General features: G+C 50.8%; 1 protein-coding gene across 3 annotated transcripts; it reads right to left on the reverse strand.

Moving 5' to 3' along the window:
- Positions 1-2,998: 2,998 nt before the first annotated feature.
- TMEM177 (transmembrane protein 177) lies at positions 2,999-12,060 on the reverse strand. Of its 3 annotated transcripts, XR_006206767.1 has the most exons (3): positions 11,990-12,060; positions 8,283-9,930; positions 2,999-3,435 (listed from the first exon to the last, which is right to left on the reverse strand). XR_006206767.1 is itself a non-coding variant. In XM_042954209.1 (2 exons), exon 2 carries the CDS (start codon positions 9,906-9,908, stop codon positions 8,973-8,975), a length of 936 nt encoding a protein of 311 aa, XP_042810143.1. In that variant the 5' UTR covers positions 9,909-9,930; positions 11,990-12,060; the 3' UTR covers positions 7,014-8,972. The 3 variants fall into 3 exon arrangements, 2 of the variants coding, with proteins under 2 accessions (XP_042810143.1, XP_042810144.1); XM_042954209.1 differs by lacking the exon at positions 2,999-3,435 and having other exon boundaries at positions 7,014-9,930; XM_042954210.1 differs by lacking the exons at positions 2,999-3,435; positions 11,990-12,060 and adding an exon at positions 11,804-11,945 and having other exon boundaries at positions 7,014-9,930.
- Between the last annotated feature and the right edge of the window lie 424 nt (positions 12,061-12,484).

Genomic DNA, 12,484 nt, shown 5'->3' on the forward strand with positions numbered 1-12,484 from the left:
TTTATGCTTGAGATACAATAATGTGCCATATTTGCCTTGAAATCTGTGATTATCAGAAGTTTTACTGAAATTCTGCAGAAATAATCCGTTTTCATCGGCTGTCTAGATGTCTTCGTGTCAGTTCATGAGACAGAGCTTGTTGATGGCATAGTCGGATGCTTCAGACAGGCAGCCATTACCCTTCAAAGAGGTTTGAAGGGATTTTTTTTTCCATGTTCAAATAGTTCCGGTTTCTGTAGAAACTTCATTTTGAGATTAGCCTCTGAGGGATGAGCTATCAGAATTCAAGTGAACAGCTCTTTGTTCCACTAACTATTCACCGTCAGGCAATAGCAGTAAAGGCAGTCAAGACGCAGTAAGCTTATAAAGTACTGTTTTCTAAAAGAAACGGGAGGTGCCTTCACCTTTATTATTGTACTTTTGGTTATGCAAACAGCTTGATGACATAAATGTTTATGTTCCCTATACATCTGGTCAGAAATCATTCTTTGTGGGTGAAGTTAAACAGCCTCTGGTAGGACAGAATACTGGGTACAGAGTAAAAGACTACAATAAAATGCCAGCTCTGAAGAGGAGACTGGTTTACCCACCAAACATTCTGTGCCTTGGTCTAACATTAACATGATGTCTGTGTAATCACATCATATTTTCCATCATTTTTCATTAGCCCAGATTGCCAAGTGTGTTCTTTCTAAGAAGTTTGACTGAATCACTGTATACATTTACTGTCACAGGTGACACTTTGTCATTGTGAGAGATTTCAGTAATTAAAATAGGAAACAGAAGCTTAAGTTATTTTCTTTATAAAAATTATGTTCCTTGTTGGCGCCTGGGCGTTTGTCGGTTAGGCGTCTGACTCGATCTCAGCTCAGGCCTTGATCTCAGGGTCGTGGGTTCAGGCCCTGCGTTGGGCTCTGCACGGGCATACAGCCTACTTAAGAAAAATGTTTCTTGGAAGCACGTTATGATGGTTTGCGTGCTCTTATACACCGGATGTCTTAACCTGAGTGCAGTCCAGGGGACCCTTTCTAATTACAGGAAGGTACTCCTTTCCTCAACGCTGTGATCTGACGCGTGACAGATCTGTACTACGCGCTACGTACGTGGAGAACAAGTCAACTGCAAACCAGCTGAATGGGTGAATCTTATGCTGGTGCTGAAATGTCTTCAGAACAGTCCTCACGATTTCAAGGTTTGTTTTGAAATTTGCGAGTATCAAGTGTCAGTCAGAACCTAAGATGAAACGTTAATGAATGTTGAACTCTCATGCTTTATGTGTACTTCTTTCTTGGATTTTTCGATTCTCTGCTATTCTTACCGTACCGCTGCATTTACATTTCCTACACACCGACTTGGTGCGATTGAAATAAAATTGCACTACGCATGCAAAAAAATTCGTGGTCACCAAGCTGGTCCTCACGGGCCTTCGCTGCACCGATCTCACTGTGCTGTCACTGCAGGTTTACTTGTCGGACGGGCCCTTCCGTGGGACTGCAAGCACCCCAGGACCTCACAGTGTACCTAACTGAGCAAGGGAGTAATCTCATTAGCTCAGGTCCTCTGAGAAATAGACAGGAAGACAGGATTACATGTGTCGGGGGATAATGCCTGTGAAGGGCAAAGGGGTTGGGAATAGAAAGTGGAGGGGGGCTTTCGTATCACGATGTAGATCTGACTCCTGGAAAGGAGTGGGGAATAAAGGAGGATTGGGTAGGAAGGGTCTCGGACCTAAGACAGACCTGCCCAGGTTACATACAGTAGAGTCCTGGAGCCACAGTCACCCACTGGAGAAGTCCCTCAATTCAGTGGAATGAGCCTGCCTTAGCATGGCCACCAGACCAGCCGTTGGCTGAAAGCAGCCTGTGAGAGGCATGGCCTCAGTGAGAATGCGGTGGTGGAGCTAAGGAAACAACAGCTGCGGCTGTCAGTCACTTCTGCTCCCCGCAGATCTGAGCAGCACATTTTCATGATGGCTACGGAAGCTGACAGACAGAAGGTTGGCCACACCCCAAGGATACACAGCCAAAAGCAGTGATGCCAGAATCTGTCACCTTGATGCAGGGAGAGGGAGCGGGCCCATGGACCCCTCTGAATAAGCCTTCATACACAAGTATAAACATATACAGCAGTAAATCCTTACATATATTGAATGCATAGTCATTCCAAACTCCACGGGAACAGATTTACTTTCAACTTTGTGAATTTCTTTTTTTTTTTTTTTTTTAACGTTTATTTATTTTTGAGACAGAGAGAGACAGAGCATGAACAGGGGAGGGGCAGAGAGAGAGGGAGACACAGAATCTGAAACAGGCTCCAGGCTCTGAGCGGTCAGCACAGAGCCCGACGCGGGGCTTGAACTCATGGACCGTGAGATCATGACCTGAGCTGAAGTCGGACGCTTAACCGACCGAGCCACCCAGGCGCCCCAACTTTGTGAATTTCTTTCCAGGTCCTACCCATGGGACATTATTGCAATCATCATTGCAAGTAGCACTTCCTATTTTCTAAAGACTTGCTATTTGTAACTAATATTTGTACATTTCTATCATAACCTTCACAATTATGCTTTTTGGTGACCAAACAACATTCAACAGATGGATGTGCCATAATTTCCTAAGTCATTGCTGTTCAACATTTCTATTATTTTGATTTTTTTTTTTAATGATCACCGCTAATGTTCTTATGTACATCTTTGGGCATATACTATTTAGTTTCTGTTAGGTCGTAGCTTTCGGATAAGTTTCTAGGTTTCAAGTTACTGGCTCAAAAGATACAGTTTTGTGGTCATATCAAATTTTGCCAAATTGCTTTCTAAAATCATTATGTCAATTATGTTTATTATTTTGAGAGAGAAAGAGAGAGAGAGCATGCAAACAGAGGAAGGGAAGAGAGTGAGGGAGAGACAATCTCAAGCAGGCTCTGCGCCGTCAGCGCAAAGCTCAGTGCAGGGCTCAATCCCAAGAGCCGTCGAGATCATGACCTGAATGGAAATCAAGAGTTGGATGTTCAACTGAGCCACCCAGCACCCCAAACCATTGTTAATTAATCATGTGCATTAGTTAGCTGTTGTTGCACAAAAAATTACCATAAAACTAAGTGGTTCATACAACCCACACTTATTGTCTCACTGCTTCTGTGGGTCAAGGATCCAAGCATAACTTAGCTGTGTCCTCTGCTTCAGAGTCTGTCACAGGTTACAGCGAAGGTGCTGGCTGAGGCTGTTGTCTCTTCTGAAAGCTCGACTGGGGACAGATTATCTTCCAAGCCTACTCAGTTGTTGTCAGAATTCAGTTCCAGCTGTTGTCAGAATTCAGTTCCTCATGCACTGTTGGATTGAGGGCCTCAGTTCTTAGCCAGCTGTTGATCAGAGATGGCCCTTAGTTCCATGCTATGGCAAGGCTCCAATATGGCAAATTGCTTTATCAAAGCATGCATCTGAGAAGACAATAGAGTCTGCTAGGAAGACAGAAGTCACAATCTTTTGTGACTTGATTACAGAAGTGATACCCCCTTAATGTTGCTGTATTCTGTTTTGAACCAGGGGAGTAAAGACAGAGGATGACACAAGGCCAAGAGCACCAGGAGTGGGGATCACTGGGGCCATTTTGGAGGCTGTTTACTACAAATGTCACCAAGAACATACGTTTGTACCAATTTCACAGCAACCACCCTAAAAGTGAATGGTCTAGGATTTTAAAATTACCAGTATAGTAGGTGTAAGACTATCTCCCATTTTAATGGCCTCTTCTCTGGCCTGGTATCTACACCAAAGGGACATGGGTCCTTTGCTCTCAGCTGCTGCCACGTAATTTCCAAAAAGTTGTCAACTGATAGCAACTCAGCAAAGGTACCAACCTACCTGGGACTTTGAAAAGCTCTAAGCACAGACTTGTAGTAGGCAGCAGTGAGTTCCCTGGGAGGGTTCCAGCCTCAAGGAATTGCTGGTATTTGGGCAGCAACTCCAAGCTCTGAATACCCTAGTACCTGTATCACTTAAAAAGCAGGGAAATTTAGGAAACCAATATTCTTTTAATTTTTTTTTTAACATCTTTTATTTTATTTTTGAGAGATAGAGAGACAGAGCATGGGCGGGGGAGAGGTAGAGAGGGGGAGACTCAGAGTCCAAAGCAGTCTCCAGGCTCTGAGTGTCAGCACAGAGCCTGATGTGGGGCTCGAGCTCATGAACCGTGGGAACATGACCTGAGCCAAAGTCGGCACTCAACCGATTGAGCCACCCAGGTGCCCCAAAACCAATCTTCTTTAAAAAACATTTTTTAAATGTTTATTGATTTTTGAGAGGGAGAGAGAGAGAGACAGAGAGCGAGAGAGAGAGAGAGAGAGAGAGAGAATGAGTGGAGGAGGGGTGGAAAGAGAGGGACACACAGAATCTGAATCAGGCCCCAGGCTCTGAGCTGTCAGCACAGAGCCGGATGCAGAAGTTGAACTCATGAACTGTGATATCTTGGCCTGAGCCGAAGTTGGACGCTCAACCGCCTGAGCCACCTAGGTGCCCCCAAACCAATCTTCTTTTAAAGCTTACTATATACTCTCACTGGGCTTCACATTTTGCAAACTTTATTTCACTTTCATTATCAAAATAATACTGTAAGCTACATATCAATATCCCCATTTAATAGAAAACTTGGGGACCAAGATGTGACATCACTTGTTCAAGGTCACTCTGCTAAAGTGGCAGGACCAGCATTTGAACCCACAGCAGGCTATCCTGTCTGTGTCCTCTCTCTGCTTCCTAAGGTAACCTTGTCCTCAGCTGGAGCCTCTGAGGGCTCCTAATGCTTGGTCCCTCCACTCCATTCTCACCTCAGCACCAAATATGACAAATCGGGTGTCCTCTCCTCTTCAGTTAGCTGAAAGGGTCTCCCCTGGAAGTTCCAGAAAGCTCTGCTCAATGACCATTTTCTCCTGATGAGAGGTGAGGCTAGAGAGTCACCTCTAACCAGCAGGGGAGAAAGTCTATAGAGGTTACAGTACAAGTTTATACCACAAAACCCTCAGGATAAATAGGACAGTGTAAACAAAGGGTTTGCAAAGGGGATCCGGACCCAGGCTCCTGACTTCAAATCCTTGTTCTGTTATTTTCAAAGCTTTGTGGTTTGGGGCCCATTTCTTCACCTTTCTGTGCTATTTCCTTGCCTGTAAAATTGAAATAACATTGGGGCGCCTGGGTGGCTCAGTCGGTTAGGCAGCCGACTTCGGCTCAGGTCATGATCTTGCGGTCCGTGAGTTCTAGCCCCGCGTCGGGCTCTGTGCTGACAGCTCAGAGCCTGGAGCCTGCTTCAGATTCTGTGTCTCCCTCTCTCTGACCCTCCCCTGTTCATGCTCTGTCTCTCCCTGTCTCAAAAATAAATAAACGTTAAAAAAAAAAATTAAAAAAAAGAAAATCGAAATAACATTATCAACTACCTGTTCCAATTTGGGGATCAATGAAAACAGACTCTAAGAGCCTAGCAGAGTGTCTGCTACATACTAAAGGCGCTATAAACAATACTGTAGGGATGGAGTGGGCAGGAGGACTCACTGGGTGAGGATCCACAGGTCTCTTTCAGCCCCAGACTGTGATATACGCACACCTGGGGATGGGGGTGCCAGGCATGGCCACATGGGGCATGGCACTGTGGATACTGGCTGCTGGGGATGAGTCAGGCTGCTAGGGTCAGGAATGGGCAGAGCCGATGATGGCATGATGGCTCTGGGGCTCCCTTTCCTATATTCCGGCTGTGTGTGTGTGTGTGTGTGTGTGTGTGTGCACGCGTGCGCCTGCATGGGGGTGGGGGGGATCTGTGTGCGTTGACAGAGCCTTGTCGGTCAGCCTACTTCGGAGTCTGAGCAGGGCTGTTGTTCTGGGTGGGGGGGTTGGGTATCTCTGCACATTCACACTCAGAACCAGGGTCATGTGGGAGGGGGGCACGACTCAACAGGACAATGTTCTCTTGGGATCAGGGGCAGAGTGCTGACAGCTGAGGCGTGCTGCAGGCATCTGAGAAGGAAAGACGCAGGGCCGCATTTACAGGGTACCTTCCTGCCACCTGGTCTGTTACAGAGCTCTGGAGCATGCTTTTTCATCTTTCTAGGATCAACACCCAAATCTGTGTGCGAGGGCACAATATATCACAAAATTTGGGGGGGGGTGTGTGTGACCTATTTCCTAAAGCCTCTTGGAGGCCCTGGTGGCCTGAGTGGTAATCTGTGCTCTATAGGAAGTGACCAGAAGTGTCCTGGTTTCCCCACAGAACAACAATCACAGAAGATCCGGGCCAGGCCCTGCCCTTGGAAAGTCCCAAGTTGGGAAGACAGGACAGGGTCACCTATGATTCATATGGCCTCACCCATGTGTGCAGCCAGCCCTACAGTAAATGCTCTGACTCTAGGGAGCCAGGCCTGCCTGTTGTAGCTTAAAAGTTCCATTCATTTATTCAAAAATGTTATGGAAAGCCTCAGTGCACAGCAGTATACAAGACATAAACACTGTTCTTATAGACAGTACGTTTCAGTAGAGGAGATGGTAAGCCATTAGCTTCACGGTAACTTATGTAGTTATAGTTTGCACTAAGGGCTCGGGAGGGGTACAGGGTGCATGATGGGCGTGAATGGGGAAGGTTCCCAGGGTCAGGTCACTGGGTATTCCTGCAGAAAGAGCACTAAATAACAGAGACAAGGGCAAAATGGGAGAAAGCACCCCAGATCAAGGCACTGTGTGGGGAAGGAAGAGGAAAGCAGTGAGGGAACCAAAGTGCTCCTGAGTTTAGGATCCACAGAACCAGGAGAAGGGGACACAAGATGGTTAGAGAGGCCATTAGGTCCAGGCTCAGAGATGCAGCTCTAGCAGAAAGCAAGGGGATGTCCACAAAACGGGTTTTTTTTTTAATGTTTATTTTTGAGAGAGACAGAGACAGAGCACAAGTGGGGAAGGGGCAGAGAGAGAGGGAGACACAGAATCTGAAGCAGACTCCAGGCTCTGAACTGTCAGCACAGAGCTGGATGTGGGGCTCGAACTCATGAGCTGTGAGATCATGACCTGAGCTGAAGTCGGATGCTCAACCGGCTGAGCCACCCAGGCGCCCCTAGCAGAAAGCAAGGGGATGTCTGCAAACAGTTTTAAGCAGAATGGAACCCAGACACACCTGATTTTCCAAGAGCTGGGAGGGGTAGGAGGCTGGAGGGAGGAACTATCTGGGGACGGCAAGGACAGAGCTGACGGTTGCCTGGGCCTGGGCGATGTGCAGAATGCAGCAGGGAGGAAGGGGAGGGGCAGCTCACAGGGTGGAGGCTCTGGGCCAAGGTCTGGAAATTGGGCCACACGAGGCATGCGTGGGGACCGGGAGCAGCTGAGGAGTGCAAAGTTTGTGACATGGACTAGAGGGAGCCAAAGCAGCAGCCATCTCAGGGGATCACTTCCCTTACCACGGGGGCTCCCTTTCCTTCCCTTTTGGGCAAGTCAGCAGGAATGCCTGGTGTGGCCATCCTGCTGCTCCTCTAGTATTGAACGCAGTGGGGCGGGGAGTGGTAAGTGGATGGAGCTCACCGAATCCAGACCCCAAACCACGTTTCTCCAGCCGAGATCACACAGTCATACATGGGGGCAGCAGCCGGGGGACAGCCTGAGGGACCCCCTGAAGTGGTACTTCCCAGAGCGGACACGCGTTCTACCACTCACTAACTCATCCACCTGCCTATGCATCCACCAAGTGTGTGCCCAGCGCCATCCCGGAGACCTGAGAGATGGGGTGTGTGGCCAGGCCGGACGTTGGGACCCACAGGCTGGCCCCATGGAGCCAGAGCACAGATCTGCAGCCACCGTGAAGGACCCAGAAGGAAGACATGCCACTCCCCCACCCCCCTCACTCTCCATTCAGCCTCCTGCAGGAACTGTCTGCCACTGAGTGTGCTTCCTGGCTCCCTGGGTGTGGCCTGATCTCTTTGCCCTGAGTTACCTTGGCAACGGGCTTGAATTCTTCCACTGTTCCGGGGAAAACATAATCGACAATGAAAAATAAAAATAAAAAAGGGAACCTGGCTTGCTGGCCACAACTGTCCCCACCTTTCCTGGGAAGGGGTCTCCTGTCCAAGGACCAAAAGTGGGGTCTGCTCCATCTGCCACTAGAAGGCCCAAGGGAAACAGAGCAAGGGTGCAGCATATCCTCCTGGGCCGAGTGTGACACCAGGCCCAGTCCATCGCTCTCCTCCATCCTGTTTCCTCCTGGCCCCTGAAAACCAAGCTCCCTCTGCCCCCACCCCTGGCCCTCTCCTCCCCAGGCACTGACCATGCATCAGCAGGCTCCCTCCCTGCAGAGCCTCAGTTCTGCAATGGCTTGTTCCTTCCTCTTCGGCCACAGGTCTCGCCGGGTTCCAGCAACACCTCCACTCCCCGTCAGGCCCAGGGGCTCTCTCTGAGCTTGCCGTCTTCACTGGACACATTGCCCTTGAAGCTCTCCCTCAAGCTCCCACTTCCCAGCCTCTCAGGGAGACACTAGCTTCTCACCTGGGCCTCGAAGGTTTTCAATGTCTGCCACAGCAGAAGGAAATTGGGATTAGACCACCAGGTAAACTACACGGTGGTTGTTCACGTCGTGCAAGCACCTCCAGGGGGGAGAAGCGGCCTGACTCCCACAGCCGGCTGGTATTCAAACACCAAGGAGGGACATCCCATTTCTTCGAGGGATGTCCTCTCGGCCAAGCCCTTTCGTTCACAGCTCACGCTGCCCCACAATCCTGCCAGGTAATTTACATCGTCCCCATCTGACAGCTGAGGAAACCGAGGCTTAGATTCAACAGACACTTGCCCAAGCTCCCCGGGATCATGAGTGGTGGACTGGGATAGAACCCAGGCTGTTTAATTCCAAAGTCTGACTTATCTGACAATGGGCTGCGGGTCCAGAGGCACCAAGAGAGCCCCCAGAGTCAACGGCAGGGTGGTGCCTGCAGGAGCCGCATCTGTCCTTGTGATGAGTCCCTCAGGAGCGGCCCGAGTTGAGCGTGGCCCTCCACATCTGCAGCACAGAATCCCGGCGGGTCGTGAAGGGTAAGTGTTTGATGCGGAACCAGTGTCTGGGAACGATGTTCCCACTAGGTGTATACAGCTTCGCTCCGTGTGTGCCCAAGAGGCTGCGCAGGGCTACGTTGCCGGATAAAACCTTCTCATAGAACTCCACTCCACCCCGGGCATAAGCTGCAGACAGGGAGGCCGTGCGGCGGTCCAGCCAGGCTTCCAGGGCATGAGTGAGAGAGTCTGTGGAGAAGGCATAGGCCACAAAGCCCACCACCGCTGCGACCAGGTTGAAGGCAGCCCGTATGTTCATGGGGCCCCCATAGAGCCCCAGTGCATGCTTGGCACCCACGCCCAGTGCCCACGTTCCTGCCAGGCAAGCTGGGGCCGGCAGAGCCTGTAGGGCGGCGGCACTGCTCTCCAGGTACACCACTTCCTTGGCCAAGGCAAACTTCTGGGCGTCGCGGGACAGGGTCAGGGCATCTCTCAGCCGGGCACCTGCTGGGCTCTGCCAGTTCACTCTTTGCCCATGTACAACCACTGGATGATCAGTGTTGGTCAATGAGCCACCCAGGAAGCTGGCTGGGATGCCCACTACCGCCCCGGCGGGGAGTCTCGGGAAGCCAGCACTCACAGGCTGGAAGGTGAAGGTGGTGAAAGCCTCATAGCTATGGCCTGCGGGGACACCAATGTCCTGTAGCACCTCTTGGAAGAGCCTCTGCAGCTCTGGGGAGAGTGGGGCTGGCTGGCCCTGAGGCCAGTACTGGTATAGCCATTGGATCACGGGATCTGGGAAGACGTGGTATGAGATCTGGGCCCCAAATAGGCCTGCACAGGAACCCACCACCAGGCCTGTCCTGTGTCTCTGCACAAACGCTGCGGCCCGCCACAGGGGACCTGCCATGAGCGCTGCCACCGTTGTAAACCTGAGCCAAGAGAAAGAGAAGTCAGCCAACAGTTCCCTGGGTCTGCCTGCAGGCTGACCTATCCCAGGGCCACATCCTCTGTAACTGAGGCAATACAGCAAGGTGGGTAAGAGCATGCAGAGCTCCAATCCAAACTCCCTCTCTGTGCATCACCTTACCCATCTGCCAAACAGGCAAGGGACAAGGGCATCACTAGGGTGGCGGTGACGGGCACATGAATAAACATATGAATACGTAAAATAATCGGTCTGGCACAGCAGCTGACTCCTCTTGTGATAATGCATGATTATTACGTTTAATAAGCACCAAGTCCCCAACTGCCTCATGACACTAGTCATCCCATAGTGAGGCCCTATGTTCAACGTATGAAGTACTTCTTAGATGCTAGACACAACTCTTAGAGCTTTATATATATTATCCAACAATTGAATCCTCACAACTCTATGCCCAATTACTCTTGCCCCTATTTGTTTATTTAAAAAAAAATGTTTAATGTTTATTTATTTTTGAGAGGGAGAGAGACACAGAGTGTGAGCAGGGGAGGAACAGAGAGAGAGGGAGACACAGAATCCAAAGCAGGCTCCAGGCTCTGAGCTGTCAGCACAGAGCCCGATGCGGGGCTGGAACCCTCGAGCTTTGAGATCATGACCTGAACCGAAGTCAGACGCCCAACCGACTGAGCCACCCAGGAGCTCCTACTGCCCCTTTTTTAAAGCATTGGAAACTGAGGCACGATAGGCTAAGTAAATTGATCAAAATCCCAGACTACCAAAGTGGCAGTATTAAAGGTTGAGTTGTGTTCCCTCCAAATTCACATGCTGAAGTCTTAACCCCTGCCAACCCCCCCCCCAAGAATGTAACTGTATTTAAGGATATAACTGTATTTAGAGATAATTAAGTGAGGTCATGAGGGTAGGTCCTCATCTAATATGACTGCTGTCCTTAAGAGAACACCTTAGGGGGGCGCCTGGGTGGCGCAGTCGGTTAAGCGTCCGATTTCAGCCAGGTCACGATCTCGCGGTCCCTGAGTTCGAGCCCCGCGTCGGGCTCTGGGCTGATGGCTCGGAGCCTGGAGCCTGTTTCCGATTCTGTGTCTCCCTCTCTCAGCCCCTCCCCCGTTCATGCTCTGTCTGTCTCTCTCTGTCCCAAAAATAAATAAAAAACGTTGAAAAAAATTAAAAAAAAAAAAAAAAAAAAAAAAAGAGAACACCTTAGGACACCGACACGGAGGAAAGACCATGAGAGGACACAAGCCACAGGTGACTATTTACAAGCCAATGGGAGCAGTCTCAGAAGACGCGTCATGCTGACGCCTTAATCTTGGACTTTCAGCTTCCAGATCCTGAGAAAACCAATTTCTGCCACCTAGTACTTGTCCTGGCAGCCCCAGCTGTGACTAACACAGGCACAGTATTTGAACACAGGCTATCAGGGGTCCACAGAAAAATTTTCATCTCAGAACAAAATTTAATGCTAAATTACAAATATATACAAAAGTAGAGAAAAGAGCACTTAGCCACTTAGCACTTCAACCAACTCATGGCCAATCTTGTTTCCTCTCTCTCCCACCCACATTCCTCCTCCAACTGGTTTATTTTGAAACACGTCCTGGGCGTCCTCTTATTTCATTCGTAAATATTTCAACAAGAATTCACAATTATTTTACTTTGGTTGAGGCTTACTGTCTTCCTGCCTCTGAAACGTGTTTAATTAGCAAGTAAGTTGCTACAAACAAGAACGTGGGGGTACCGGCTGGCCTATTTTAACAAAAAACTCCCAAAGGGGCACATCACTTGGGCCTATTTTCCCAATGGAGAAACTAAGGCTAGGAAAGCAAGGGTCCTGGCCAGGGTCCCAACGCTCCCAGGCCCACCAGCGCCAAGGCCACGCTCCAGGCTGGGCGAGGAGGGGCCGCGGGACCCTCGCGGAGGGCTCGTCGCCGGGCGTCCATCCCGGGCCCCAGGCTGCGCACCGCGGCTCGAAATCGCTGCTGGAGTGGACCCTAGGGAGGGGGCCCGTCCCCGGCTCCGCGAACCTGCCGTCCCCTCCGCGCGCTCACCTTTTTCCGCAACCGCCACCTAGCACACGGCGACACGTGCGCGGGGCGGGCCCAGCGCAGGGCGCGGCCGGCCTGGGCTCCGGGGGCGGGGACTACAGGGGGCCTGGCGCAGAGCAGGCTCTGGAGGCGGGACAGGGGGGCGGGACGTCCGGGGCGGGGCCTGGGGCGGGGACTAGCTCGCTGGCGGTCGGGGTTGGAGCTGGAGGCTCCTCCCTGACTGAGTGCCTTGGGGCGGGGCTGAGGCCTGCGGGGTCCTCGCCTTCGGCTGTGCTGCGTGGGCGGGGGCTTCCTTCTCTGTCCCTGAAAGGCGGCCTTGGTCGCCTGTTTAGCCCTCTAAGAAACGGCGGCCCCACGTGGGTTAGGAGGTGATCTGTGGTTGCGTTGCCTTCGGAGCCCAAGCGCACCTGACTGCCAGGTCCGTGGCCTTTCCTGTCTGGAAGCGTTCACCGCCAGTGGTCTGCTCTGGGCTTTAGTTTACCGTAGCCGCTGCCCCCT

This window comes from Panthera leo, chromosome C1, assembly GCF_018350215.1.
Source record: "Panthera leo isolate Ple1 chromosome C1, P.leo_Ple1_pat1.1, whole genome shotgun sequence".
In the NCBI taxonomy this organism is placed as follows: domain Eukaryota; kingdom Metazoa; phylum Chordata; class Mammalia; order Carnivora; family Felidae; genus Panthera; species Panthera leo.